Source organism: Periplaneta americana, chromosome 5, assembly GCF_040183065.1.
Source record: "Periplaneta americana isolate PAMFEO1 chromosome 5, P.americana_PAMFEO1_priV1, whole genome shotgun sequence".
Lineage (NCBI taxonomy): Eukaryota > Metazoa > Arthropoda > Insecta > Blattodea > Blattidae > Periplaneta > Periplaneta americana.
The window spans coordinates 191,588,603-191,602,887 of NC_091121.1; the positions used below are offsets into that span (position 1 = coordinate 191,588,603).

A 14,285-nucleotide genomic window follows, 5' to 3' on the forward strand; every position below is an offset into this window, starting at 1 on the left:
AGCCTTATAAAAGTAATCAAAACAATATTAGAATACACAGCAAAGTTTCCTAGGTATATTATGTTTTAACAGTAACTAATATTCCATAACAAAACTCTTATCGCATTATGCTTTTAAGGTGATATTGATACGCAACTTCCTGTTATCAGAATATTAAATTATTTCGAAATCTACTGAAGCTATAGAGCTGACGTTTTTAGAACACATGGGCACATATCTTTTGTTTACGATGTAACAGTAGTTGCTTTGTTAATTCATTTCCTTACAAACATTTTCCATGCGAATATTTTCAAACATTTTAATACACTATCTTCAGTAATACGTACAGTATTTACGGTATATTAGATTTACGAAAACGTGGTTTTAGTATCTATAAGGCTACTAAATAAAAATATTTGAAAATTTCGCCTTTCTGTAAAAAAGTTTAGAAAATATTTATTTTGAATAAAAAAAGCAACCTTGTGAAAAATGAGCATTAAAATTAAAACTTACATTCTTATAATGCACTTATACTTCTCAGACAAATCTAAAAATTACCATGGATACAGTTTTAATAAGTTCTCTTCCCTTTATCTATTGAATCAGTGCTGGCCATCCCTGTATATAGCTCGACCAAGCGGCATATACTACCTCTTTCGTCTGTCTCTTTCCTTTCCGCTGTAAGGCGCTCAGGCTCTCCTGGGCTCTGAAGCGCGCGCTTGCTCCTATGGGCATCAGTTGACATCACTGGCTTAGATGATGCACATTCGACACCTGGTAAAGATCTTAGTTATATCTGTCATAGTTTGAAACTACAAAGAAATTGTATCTAAAATAATTGAAAAACTCAATCTTCTTCACACCTCATGGTCTATTGCCAAAATGTTGTACTGTCACTGTTCCATGTCCTTCACCGTCTCCTGGCTTCGTATATGTGCTACTGACTATTACTCCACTGCCTTCTCCATTGGTGGTGCTGGACGATGACTGACTAGTCACAAATCCACTGATCTCAGCACCTCCCGTCTCTGTAGTCACAGGCACGACCTGTATTTCTGGGAGCCCAGAACAACTAGCAGATGCAGTTATGTTGGCGCAGTGAACAACGCTATTAAGCTTGGCCATCTTCTCTTTCAGAATTCTGATCTCTCGTTCAAGATATGCGACCCTGTTTACCAGAAGATTATAGTTTCCTTGACCCGCGAAAGGGTTGATTAGTGGTTGGAAATTGAAGACTGGCAGAGGGGGTAGAAATGATGTAGGTTCCGCCGGGGGTGCTTCTCGCCGCAACACATAGTGAGTCATGTGCCTCAAACGGGGTTTGGACGGCGGGTCTTTCGGTTTGTCCCAGAAGAATATGTTCTGTCCTTTGTCAGCTTGTTTCAGATGGCGAGGTTTGATGACATGGATGATACTTGACACTACCAGTTTTGGTTTCGAGGTGGCTTCTGGTGGGATACCTGAGAAGAAGTAAACAATTATAAGTGTTCATTTTCTCTTCCTTCTCTACTTGTGTATTACTTAATCTATTAGAATATTTCAATCGTTATATATTTACTTCTTTATTAAATATATGTTTCAAATGTATTGTCTTCAAGAACAGTTCTTTATAACAATGCTATTCATTTTCGCTACTATGTGTCAGATATTAATCTATACTAATAATAAATCTGTAGCAGAAATTTTTCTGGTAATTTTCGATTTTCCAAAAATAATTGGTCCTAACATATATAATTAACCACCCTGAAACCGAAAATCGCTTTTTTGAAATTTTTGTTTGTATGTATGTCTGTCTGTCTGTCTGTCTGTATGTTTGTTACCTTTTCAGGCGATAATGGCCGAACCGATTTCGATGAAAATTGGAATATAAATTAAGTTCGTTGTAACTTAGATTTTAGGCTATATGGCATTCAAAATACATTATTTAAAAGGGGGGTTATAAGGGGGCCTGAATTAAATAAATCGAAATATCTCGCTTATTATTGATTTTTGTGAAAAATGTTACATAAGAAAAGTTTCTTTAAAAATAATTTCCGATAAGTTTTATTCCTTGAAAAATTTTGATAGGACTGATATTTAATGAGATAAATGAGTTTTAAAATTAAAATAACTGCCATCTAAGGCCGTGTAATGAATTAAAAAACAAATGACTTCGTCTATAAGGGGCCTTGGACAGCAACAATCGAAAGCTATGAAAGATAGCCTACAGATAATGTTTCTGTGTTTGTATGAAGTAATATCGGAAGCTAAATTAACCGATTTGTATAATTAATTATTAATTCACCGTTGGAAAGTGTAGTTTCTCTAGATGGACATAATGCTATAAAGTTATTACAGTAACTTCTGAGTGAATCGAGGACAGGTAAGATTGAAATAGCTTCTTATGGACAGAAAACTTGATAGGCTATTCTGTACATTCGTTTCCTGTATGTCCTAAAATAATTTTTATGTCCAAATGAGTGGTCTCTGGATCAAAATGATCGCATTTTAATTATGCAAATACAATTTAAATTAAGTAACATAATAAACGATTTATCCTTCTATCAAACACGAATGTTCCCTGGACCCAATGTCTTATTTTAATTATGTAATTACTTTATATTTATTTCTAACGGGTGCAGCGGAGCGCACGGGTACGGCTAGTACAATAATAAGTTAAGAATTGATTCAGCATTCTTTATTGCAACATATAATTATTGGTAGGTGATCTTGCTACCGTTTTTATCTGTTTCGAGTAATCGAATCATGGAAATCAACAAGAACCTAACTCCCGGTAACCAAATTTTTCAGGAGAGAGAATAAACTGTTTTATGGCCATGTTTTATGCCCAATCATTCTGCTTCTTTTTTAATAGTTGCATTTCCTTAATGTAAACCAGCTGTGAATATAACAATAGCTATAATTATAATAAGTTCTCGTATAAAAATATTATATGTGCCTAAAATTAGGTGGTTTTTGATTTCCATAGAAAGTAAAATAACAAACTATCATATTCGATACTTGTTTTATATTGCAATGATACAGAAACACAAGAAATATGAAGAAAAATGATCTATTGATATTTTGAAATCCGTAGGCCTATTTATAGCAATTAATGTAATATTTAGAACCACAGCCATTACCCCCATCCTAAAAGTCAAATAGTTCCCATTTCCTAAGTTTTATTTTCTTCCACAGAATTTGTTAACTTCCTAACTTCAGTTACATGTTTTGTTCAACGAATATTAAATACATGAAATATTCATACATATTCCGTATCAGATTCACTTTAATCGTTTGTGCTAACTGCACTATCATTATCACATAGATTGAACAGTTTTCTTTAACCCAGATAAGACTGACGTCCTATATAAAGGAACCGGACGTTTTATTTTTTTAACATTGCTGTGTAAGATTTTCATAGTCGGCAATCATGATACCATAATCCTTATGTGTTATAAATTGCCTCCAATTTTTTTCTTATATTTAGTCTGCCATAGTCATTGTTATTAACATATTTGTGTGAAACGTCCGGTGTCCTATATGTAGGACGTCAGTCTTATCTGGGTTAATACAAATGAGCATTATCTGATAGAAACTGCATTAAGTTTCACTTATTTTCTGCTTTTTCAAGGGGATAAAAGAACTGTACTTCGATGCTGTAGGAAATGGTACATTCTAGTGTATTTGATTTCTGTAAGCTGAACCTACTGCATACTACAGCTTTCATTACATTGCTGACAGTAATATCATGTTTGTGTAGATAAGAGTATCTCAAAACCTTACATCCTGAAATCAAAAAGGAATTTGCTAGTACCGGTATGTCTTTCGTTCTTCTGTTTGCTACATTCTTTCTGAAAATGATTTTTGAACTCAAGGAACGTGGAATGTTTCACCTCAACTACAATGAACTTCACGTCATCACGTACTATGTTGTACCAGTCACTGGGTGTGTCTACTTTGTCCTGTTTCTGTTCTTTTTTCAGTTACACCAAAGTCTCTACATTGGGAAAGTAACGTGCATTGTAATGGGAAATCGTGGCTCAATATACTTGAATTCCGCTGTTGCACCAAAGTTATTTACCCATATCTGCCAAAGGTGGAATTCATCAGAAACATTTGTGATTGGAACAGAAAGATTTTGCTGAAAGTCGAAAGTCATTGTTTCAGTGGCATTCTTCTCTTCTGGAAGTTTCTTATGCTGCTGCAATTCTGTGTAAAAGATTTTTGTTTTATCTTGTACATCTCCCCCCTAACTGAACCTTTAATAAATAATCCATACATTTATCTAACTAGTAAAGTACGTGACATATCTAATGGGCTACTCAGTATGGAAATTTACGAATACCATATGACAATCCATCCACAGGGTTGTAAAGTATTTGATCTACTGCGGTGATTCCCAAGCATATCTTGCGGTGATAAGCCTGAAGTCAACATCTTGAATGAATTTTAACACGCGCCTCTGTCACACCATAAAGGCTACAAAATTCTGTGAGGCAAAGTATATGCTTCTCAGCTCTTAACTTTATTTTATAGACATAAGAAACTGAATATTTAATTCATGGGACGAGATTGCACCAATGCCTGTAGATATGCATCCTATGCCAACGTGTTGCCTCCTGTTCCCATTAGTATGTCTGATTACAAAAACATTGTATCTTAATTATCTCATTTCATATCACCTTAAAATATTTTTTAATTTCTTGGGCTCATGTTATTTTAACAAGTATCAATAATAACAACTCCAATATCCTGACAAAATATGGAGTGTATTCTTTGTTGTAGTGTGAAATACATTATTATACACTTTTCAATCAAATTTATATTATTTTTATTTTATATTCAAAAAGATTCGTATCATTCACAAATTAAATTCAAAATATCATACCCGACTTAAAAAAAAAGTTATTCGAGAGTAATTAATTTTCATACCAGTGTGTCACATGTTTAATGGCAATGTATGAGTACACACATATCTTTAGTTCACAATAAGAAAATAACATAAATTGCATATTATCCCTCCAAAAAAGACTGTGTTTCTAGCTTTGGGATCTCTTTTCGAGGATTTTTCTCTTTATATCATGCACTTCTACAAGTCCTTGAAGGTACACAGGTACACATCTTGTTCATTTTTGCTTTCAAATGACGTAGTTTTATTAAAAATGTCTATTCTCTCTGGTACAGGCACTGTACTATCATAGATCAATGTTGATTATTTTTTCTTCTACAGAACTCTTGGAACTACACTCACTGTCCAACACCTTGACAAGAAGTGCATGATGGCAAGTGCGTCATGGCTGTATCATGGCGTTAAGCGTTAAAGCCGCATAGTCCGGGACTGATGTGGTTTTGAAAGAACTTAATATTTTAAGATTTTATATAATGCTTAGTAATGATCGGACTCATGTTGTTTTGACTGGAAATTATGCGTCTACCCATAGTGGTTCCTATAGTACCGGTAACTCATTTTCGTAACAATGTGGACTCGTGTGGTTTTACAAATGACCGATCCAATTGATATGTATGTTTATCATGGTCCTTTCTTTTAATATAGCCTACTTCGTCAAAACATCAATAGCTGTTGCCAACAAATTGTTCATAAAAACTGTTGTAAATTATTTAACACACTGGCCCGGTTTCTTCAACCTTTGTTAAATTATAACAGTGTGTTATTCCATTTTAACTGTAAACTTAACAGTTGAAGCATTTCTTCAACTACTCTTAATACTAACAGGCTGTTAAAACCTATGTTAATTTAACTGCCCAATTTCATGCAGTTAAATCATTTAACTCTCTGTTAGCATAGAAGTATCCAATATGGCTGGTGCGTTAGATGCTGACCTTATGTATGTATATATGTATGTATGTATTTTATTCACACTGCAATGGGTATATACCCGGTGGCAGTGGTAACTAATTACACTCAATATGACAATAATAACTTATTAATTAAAAATACAGTTAATAATAATGCCAATAATTAATACAAATAATTAATATTAACAATAATTAATAATAATAATAATAGTAGTAATAATAATAATAATAATAATAATAATAATAATAATAATAATAATAATAATAGGGAATATCCTAAATTAAATGAAGCACGATCACTTAAAATAACATTTAAAATAAATATAATTTGTATCTTAAATCTAAGTTCGAACTGAAACCCACGAGTATGCTATGTTCATATCTGCACAAGTATACCTTTCCACATTACACTCATTTCGCTGTCAACTCACTCACTGCACTGTAACTACGACACATTTCACTGATTTTATCCTGATTTCATTAACACTTCAAAAACATTTCACTGTTCAAATACTTTGCACTGCCACTATAAACTATAAAGTTCCCCTGACAGGAACACGTTTCACTGACACAACACACTTCATTGACACAACACACTTCACTGACACAACATAATTCTTCACTGATACAACATTTCAATAACAAAATATCATTTACATCCTTTACATACTGTGTATAATTACCGTCTATTAGTAAAGTCCTTAAGCCTATTTTTAAATACGTTTTTGGTTGTTGGTAAAGCCTTTAATAAGTCTGCAGGTAAAGTATTCCAGTCCCTGATAGTACGATTGAGAAAAGAAAACTTTCCAGTGTCCGTCCTCTCTCTTCTCTCCCTCAATTTATATGAGTGGTCGATTTATATGATTTATATATCTGGATTATTTAGAAAATGATATCCATGAATACATAAACAGAGCGAATGATTTCTGTGATTTGACAGAACAGAACTTCATACAAAGGTATAGGCTATTTTCTGCCAAGCCTCACTTTTCGCTTTCAGAGTAGATCCGTTTGTTTGTTTATTCTCAATAATTGCTTTATACTGCGAAATTGTTGCCAGCAGAAGGCTTCCCTCGAAGGAACAGAAATTAGTCCCACGATTTCTTTTTGTTCCAGTGTTTTCCATTTCATAACAGCAATAGAAAGACTTCTATTCTCTCTGAATCAAACAACGGAAACAAGCGAGAATCGCAATTGTCAGAGTTCAGAAAACAGAAGTGAGCCTATACTTGTTGATAGGTTATGGTTAAACTCTAGAATCTCTGGTCCTAACAGAGAGTTAACAAACAGAATGTTAAAATGTGAAATGTAAAGTTGAAGAAACGCAATATTTTAACAGCAATTCATACTTTTAACTAACAGTTAATTAACGCTATGTTAGGTGCATTTTAACAAAGGTTGAAGAAACCGGGCCATTATCATAATAATAAGACGCCAAGCCTCACTTTTTGCTTTCAACTTAGATACGTTTGTTTGTTTATTCTCATTAATTGGTTTATACTGCGAAATAATTTCCAGGAGAAGGTTTCTTTCGAACGAAGAGAAATTAGTCCCACGATTTCTTTTTGTTCCAGTGTTTTCCATTTCATAACAGCAATACCAATACGCCGCTCCACGCTATTGTGATACAGACGAGGAAAGAAGCAGAAATCAAACCTGAGAAAATAGAAAGACTTCTATCCTCTCTGAATGAAACAACGGAAGCAAGCGAGAATTGCAATTGTCAGAGTTCAGAAAACAGAAGTGAGCCTATACTTGGTTATAGGTTATGGTTAAACTCTAGAATCTCTGGTCCTAACAGAGAGTTAACAAACAGAATGTTAAAATGTGAAATGTAAAGTTGAAGAAACGCGATATTTTTAACAGCAGTTCATACTTTTAACTAACAGTTAATTAACGCTATGTTAGGTGCATTTTAACAAAGGTTGAAGAAACCGGGCCATTATCATAATAATAAGACGCCAAGCCTCACTTTTTGCTTTCAACTTAGATACGTTTGTTTGTTTATTCTCATTAATTGGTTTATATTGCGAAATAATTTCCAGGAGAAGGTTTCTTTCGAACGAAGAGAAATTAGTCCCACGATTTCTTTTTGTTCCAGTGTTTTCCACTTCATAACAGCAATACCAATACGCCGCTCCACGCTATTGTGATACAGACGAGGAAAGAAGCAGAAATCAAACCTGAGAAAATAGAAAGACTTCTATCCTCTCTGAATGAAACAACGGAAGCAAGCGAGAATTGCAATTGTCAGAGTTCAGAAAACAGAAGTGAGCCTATACTTGGTTATAGGTTATGGTTAAACTCTAGAATCTCTGGTCCTAACAGAGAGTTAACAAACAGAATGTTAAAATGTGAAATGTAAAGTTGAAGAAACGCGATATTTTAACAGCAATTCATACTTTTAACTAACAGTTAATTAACGCTATGTTAGGTGCATTTTAACAAATGTTGAAGAAACCGGGCCATTGTCGTAAAATAAGGCTAGAATAAGAGAAAAAGGAGAAGATGATGGAAATGATGGAAACGGAAAAAAAAAAGATTAAAGATGAAGAAGAGAAAGAGTAGGTGCTCGTGGTGATGATAGCAGTGGAAGCGGTGTGGCTGTGAACATTGACGTCCTGTTGGCAGTCGTAGACATTGTTGCCGTAGTAATTAACTACCACACAGTGCTGAGGTGCTCATTAGGTAGAAAGAAGGAGCAGCCCTTACCTGTGCTGAAATCCGATCGTACTGCAGCGACGGACAGCACCGCCACAATTAGCGTAATCAGCATGGCTCTGAGGTGAAAGAAGGGACTTCCTAATTTATACCGGCCACATTAACGATTGCTGTTTAGCGTGATGCTTTGTTTCGTGCCCGCTTAACGATCCGTGGGGGAAAACCACAATTATCTCCTATGTGTGTCGCAAGAGCCTCTCAGTCGATATTTGTACAAACTCCGCGTTAAATGCTTTCAAATTATCTCGCAAGAGAAGTCACGTGTCGTTAACATTATTGAAATTATTTCATATACTTATCTAGCCTGTTGTCCATCCTTAAGAACAAAACAAGAAATGCCTTCATGTTGCTATTGATTGACCACAGTTCAACAAATTCTGTAATTAATTATTATTCTCGGACAGCTAGATTGTCAGCTTTGCATGCCAGACAATGGCGTTCAAAATGTTTGACTGTTCACAGAATTATCAGTTATTAAGACAAGTTTTTGTATCTCTGAGCTCTCCAAATTCTCCGTTGTTATCCATCCAGAGAAGATAATAATAATAATAATAATAATAATAATAATAATAATAATAATATTATTATTATTTAAAACAATAACTCAACAATTTGGTGAACTCTAAACTGACTTTACCAAAGACTGCTATCGGACTGTAATGGCCGGTTTCTCCAAGTATTGTTAGAACACTTAACGACTGTTAAACCCTCAACAGTTTGTTAAATACAGTTCTTTCATGTCTTCAACACTAGTTTGGCTTAACAGATTGTTAACTGTTTGTTAACTTTAATGGCCAGTTTATCCAAGTAATGTTTAATTTTGCTTAACGAATGTTAAATTAACAGTCTCTTTATTTTTAACGCTTTGTTAATGTATTTTCCATTTGTTCAACATAATTTTGTTTAAGGTAACCAGCACTTAACTATAACGTCTGTTAGCACTATTTTAACTGCTCAACAGCAGTTGGTAATGATTCTACACATGTAAGACAATTTTTGATTGGCTAAAATTAATCTTTAAATTCTATATTATAGAGTGAGTCATGAAACTTGCATAAAATGACAATCAGTTATGGTAGGCCACACTCCATAAACAAACAGTTGAGAAATGAAAGTTGTAGGTGACGTGCTGAATAATAATTACAATGTAAGGTTATATTTATTATGGATACGAAATACGAAAGAAATAAAATAACACTGATGTATTTAAACAGTCCAAAGTATTTTTTAAATGTTATATTACCAGTCATAAGCTAAACATTCCCTACAGAGAGACACAAAATATTAATTTCGCAACTTCTGTTCGAACAGCTGTGGAGACATCGGCCATATTTAACTAACTGTTAAACGAGTTAACTGCCCGAAATCCTACATTTAAAATTAACAAACTGCTAACAATCTGTTAAACCAAACTGGTGTTGAAAACATACAATTTTATTAATTAACAAACTGTTTAGAGTTTAACAGTCGTTAAATTTTCTAACAATACTTGGAAAAACCGGCCATAAATGTAGGATTTCAGGCAGTTAACTCATTTAACAAACAGTTAAACATTGCGGATGACACCACAGCTGTTGAGACAAAAGTTGTGGAAATAATATCATATGTTATGTCTCTCTTTAAGGAATGTTTAGAGTAAGACTGATAAAAGATATTTTGGAATATTAATATAGGGAAGATAATCTTTATAAGTCAACTGATTATCATACTGTCGCTTATTTAAATGCTGAGCTGTTATCCATTTAATATTTAAAAAATGTGCGATCTCAACGTGGTAAGGAATTGAAGTCAGATTTGAATATCCTACAAACAGAAATAGGCCACTTGCTTACTATTAACTCTAGATTCTATGCTACTGGCTCTTTTCTACTATAGCCAATGTCAATAGTGCTTCAAATTACGCAGTGAGTAAATAATAAAATGTTTCAGCAGCAATTGCTTCTACTGCATAGTGTTGCCTCAAAGCAACGCACTACTTTTTACTTTTTTATTTCTTCTGTGTGATGTTTATATGTATTCTGTTGCTCTGAGGCAACGCTCTGAAGTTAGCAACGAAGACAGAGTCGAAGAAAAGTTAAGAAGTTGGTATCTCTGAGTGTATTGCGCAGTTAAAACAGCTGACCGTTATTTGAGAAAGAAATAACTTATGCAGTAGGGGTTAAGACGAAATTACATGTAATTTCTACATGGACCTGAAGCAGAGAGAGTGATTAGAGAATTTTATATGGTACGGAATTATTCTCCTCGGGATTTTGTGTATAGTTGCCTACACACATTCCTGTATTATTGTCACCTGGTGGTCATAATGCTGAGATTTTTCTAAACAGAAATTCATATTTAGCATTACAACTATAACCTTATTATAATAATATTTAATAGTAGTCAATACAACTTTCATTTATCAACTCTCTATATCATATGGATCATGGCCTACTTTAACAGGTTATGATTTTATACATGTTTCATGCTTACTCTACAGTACAGAATTTAAATAATAATTTCAACCAATAAGAAATTGCCTTACATATGCAAAATCATTACCAACTGCTGTTGAATAGTTAGAATATTATTAACGCCAGTTAAAGTTATGTGTTGGTTATTTTAAATGAAATTATGTTGAAGAAACGGAAAACATATTAACAAAACTTTAAAAATAAACTAGCTGTTAATTTAACATTTGTTAAGCCAAATTCAACATTACTTGGAGAAGCTGGCCATAAGAGTTTTTTTTATGCAGATAGCGAAGTAGATTTTCTTTGATAACTTCGGTTTCCTTTTATAGTCTCGTTTCCCGGCTGTTCCAGTAACTTCTTATATATATAATCTAATCAGTGTCTGTAGGGTCGTGAATTTAAGAATTACGGTACGTCACAATAGTAAAGTCCATCTTCTACAGATCTTTTATTATATCTCTGCCGGAGAGTGACCGTCAATTTCAAGTGGCTTATCTTGGTCATGAACGTCAGAGCAATGAAAAGCATCACAATTTTCTATCTCCCTTTCCTCTCACCGCAAACTGTAACTCTGCGCAGAGGCAGAGATATAACAAAAGATCTGCCTCCTTTCTCTTCTACACTTCCTCCTCTTCATCTTCTTCATCTCTCCTATTCCTTCCCATCCATTCTTGAGCTTCTTCTGCTTTTCTTCTTCTTTATCTACACAATCAACTTTAATGAGCATTAAAGCACTATTAATACGTGCTTACCAATTACTTTTTAAAGAACCCGGAGATGCATTGCCGCTCTCTCATAACCCCACCATCGGTCCCTATCCTGAGCAAGATTAATCCAATCCCTACCATCATATCCCACCTCCCTCAAATCCATTTTAATATTATCCTTCCATCTAAGTCTCGGCCTCCCCAAAGGTCTTTTTCTCTCAGGTCTTCCAACTAACACTTTCTATGTATTTCTGGATTCGCCCATACGTAGCTACTACATGTCTTGTCATGTACTGCACCTGGATTTAATGTTCCTAATTATGTCAGGTGAAGAATACAATACTTGTAATTCTGTGTCGTGTAACTTTCTCCATTCTCCTGTAACTTCATCTCTCTAATGCTACTACTACTACTACTACTACTACTACTACTACTACTACTACTACTACTACTACTACTACTACTAATAATAATAATAATAATAATAATAATAATAATAATAATTACTTCTCTCTTCCCCTTTCAAATTTAGGCCTACTTAACTCTCTTCGTCTTCTTCCTTTCCACTTCTTTACTGCTTCCCTTTTCTTTCGTCATTCTCACAAAATCCATAACATTCTTTTTCATCCTTCTTTCTTATTTATTCACTTCTTTATTCTTCCTTCTTCCTCCTCTCGTTTTCCTTTTCATGTTCTTCCACCATCTCTCGTTCGTCTTCGTCATTATCTTCTTCTTCTTCTTCTTCTCCTTCATGATCATTATCATCATCATCATCATCAGCAGCAGCAGCAGTAGCAGCCTTAGCATAATCATAGTCTTCTTCTTCTTCTTCTTCTTCTTCTTCTTCTTCTTCTTCTTCTCCACCTCCTTCTCTATACTTTTACTTTTAATTTGCACCATTTTTAGCCACCGACGTAGCTCAATCGGCTAAGTCGCTTGCCTGCTGATCCGGAGTTGTGCTCGTGCGCGGGTTCGATTCTCGCTTGGGCTGAATTACGTGGTTGGGTTTTTTCCGAGGTTTTCCTCGACCGTAAGGTGAATGTCAGATAATCTATGGCGAATCCTCGGCCTCATCTCGCCAAATACCATCTCGCTATCATCAATATCATCGACGCTAAATAACCTAGTAGTTGATACAGCGTCGTTAAATAATCAAGTAAACAAATTCTGTACCACTTTCTCCTGTTAATTTTCTTCTTTTCCTCTGCTGTTTCTTCCTTTCTCTTATCGCCACCATCTACAATATAGTTTTCATCTAATACTTTTATTTTCCCTCTGTACTCTATTATTCTCTTCTTCTTCCCAATTTTTTTTCCCCGTTTTTCTTAATTTTTTTTCTTTCCCTCCTTGGTCATCATCATGATCATCGTCGTCAAATATTTTCGTCATTATATCCATCTTCTACCCCTTCCCTATCCTCCATTGTTACATTATTATTCTCTTTTCTTTCTCACCTTCTTTCACTTCTTTTTTTATTTATTTGTCTTGTTTTACCTCCTCCTTTGGTACCGATTTACAAGTCAGTGCGTGTAGGGAAAGGTATAGCAACACTAGACATGCATTATACGGGACTCCTTGACATTGTGGTGAGCATGGCGTAGGGCAACCGCGGAGAAAACACAGAACAGCACACGACAGGGTACAACCACCCACTGCCGTGGACCTCCACTGTCTACGCCGAGAATCGAATCACGGATCGCTTGTATTGGAAGAGGTACGCGTCAGATCTTTTACTCCCTCCTTTTTAAATACTACCATCATCATTGTCATTATAAATGGCTAATTGGTGTGTCTAAAGTTGATCAACATGTACGTGAGTGTCAAGACGCTGAATTGATAGAATGATCAGCCGAAGAACTAACAATTACAGCTCTTATTACAATCTAACCACTCCTGTCTGTGGAAATACAAAGAAGACGGAAGTATTCGTCATAGGCTATTTACCGACGTGAACATAGAAACTTTACTCAAGATAATTCGCAATTACTCCAATAGAGTGTATGCCGGTCACGAATATTCTTCGCTGTGTAGGTAGAGAGAACAGCTACGTTCGGAAGTTGTTCTCGTCTTTAGTGTCCTAACCGTAGATGTGTCAACCAGCAGCTAGGCAGACTAGATTCCTCTAAATCTAAGATATGTAACAATGAAGGCGATTGTAATGAAAATTTTCTCAGACTACTTTGGTATCCTCTATTATCAGGGGCGGCTTTCGAAGGGGGGCTGCGGAGCTGCAGCACCCCCAGACATTTGTGGCTCTTGTCTCGTTTTATGTTGTGGAAGAAAAAAATTCGCTCTCAATGACATGCACGCAATCGTTAGTGAAGTCACTTCCTCCCCTGGTGCTGCCAGAGCGAAACCACAGTCTAATATATACAGTCGCGCAACTTCAACACTTTTTTTGCCAACATTCACGACACTAGCGCTCAAGCGGCAGGCAAGGCACTGGTCATAGGGTTGATACAGCCAGCACTTGCTTTAAAGGTATGCGAGATGTTATAATAACGTTTTAATCATGCGTCGGAATAAAGGCAATGTGTGCAATGACGAAAATTGCAGTAACAACAAGTTTAAATCTCCGAATTTGTCGTTCTTCAGATTCCCTAAAGACCAAGAGAAAATCATAACT

General features: G+C 35.0%; 1 protein-coding gene across 1 annotated transcript; it reads right to left on the minus strand.

The window, feature by feature from the left end:
- Positions 1 to 418: 418 nt before the first annotated feature.
- LOC138700561 (uncharacterized) lies at positions 419 to 8,577 on the minus strand. Its single transcript, XM_069827145.1, has 2 exons — positions 8,491 to 8,577; positions 419 to 1,439 (listed from the first exon to the last, which is right to left on the minus strand). Exons 1-2 carry the CDS (start codon positions 8,552 to 8,554, stop codon positions 844 to 846), a joined length of 660 nt encoding a protein of 219 aa, XP_069683246.1. The 5' UTR covers positions 8,555 to 8,577; the 3' UTR covers positions 419 to 843.
- Between the last annotated feature and the right edge of the window lie 5,708 nt (positions 8,578 to 14,285).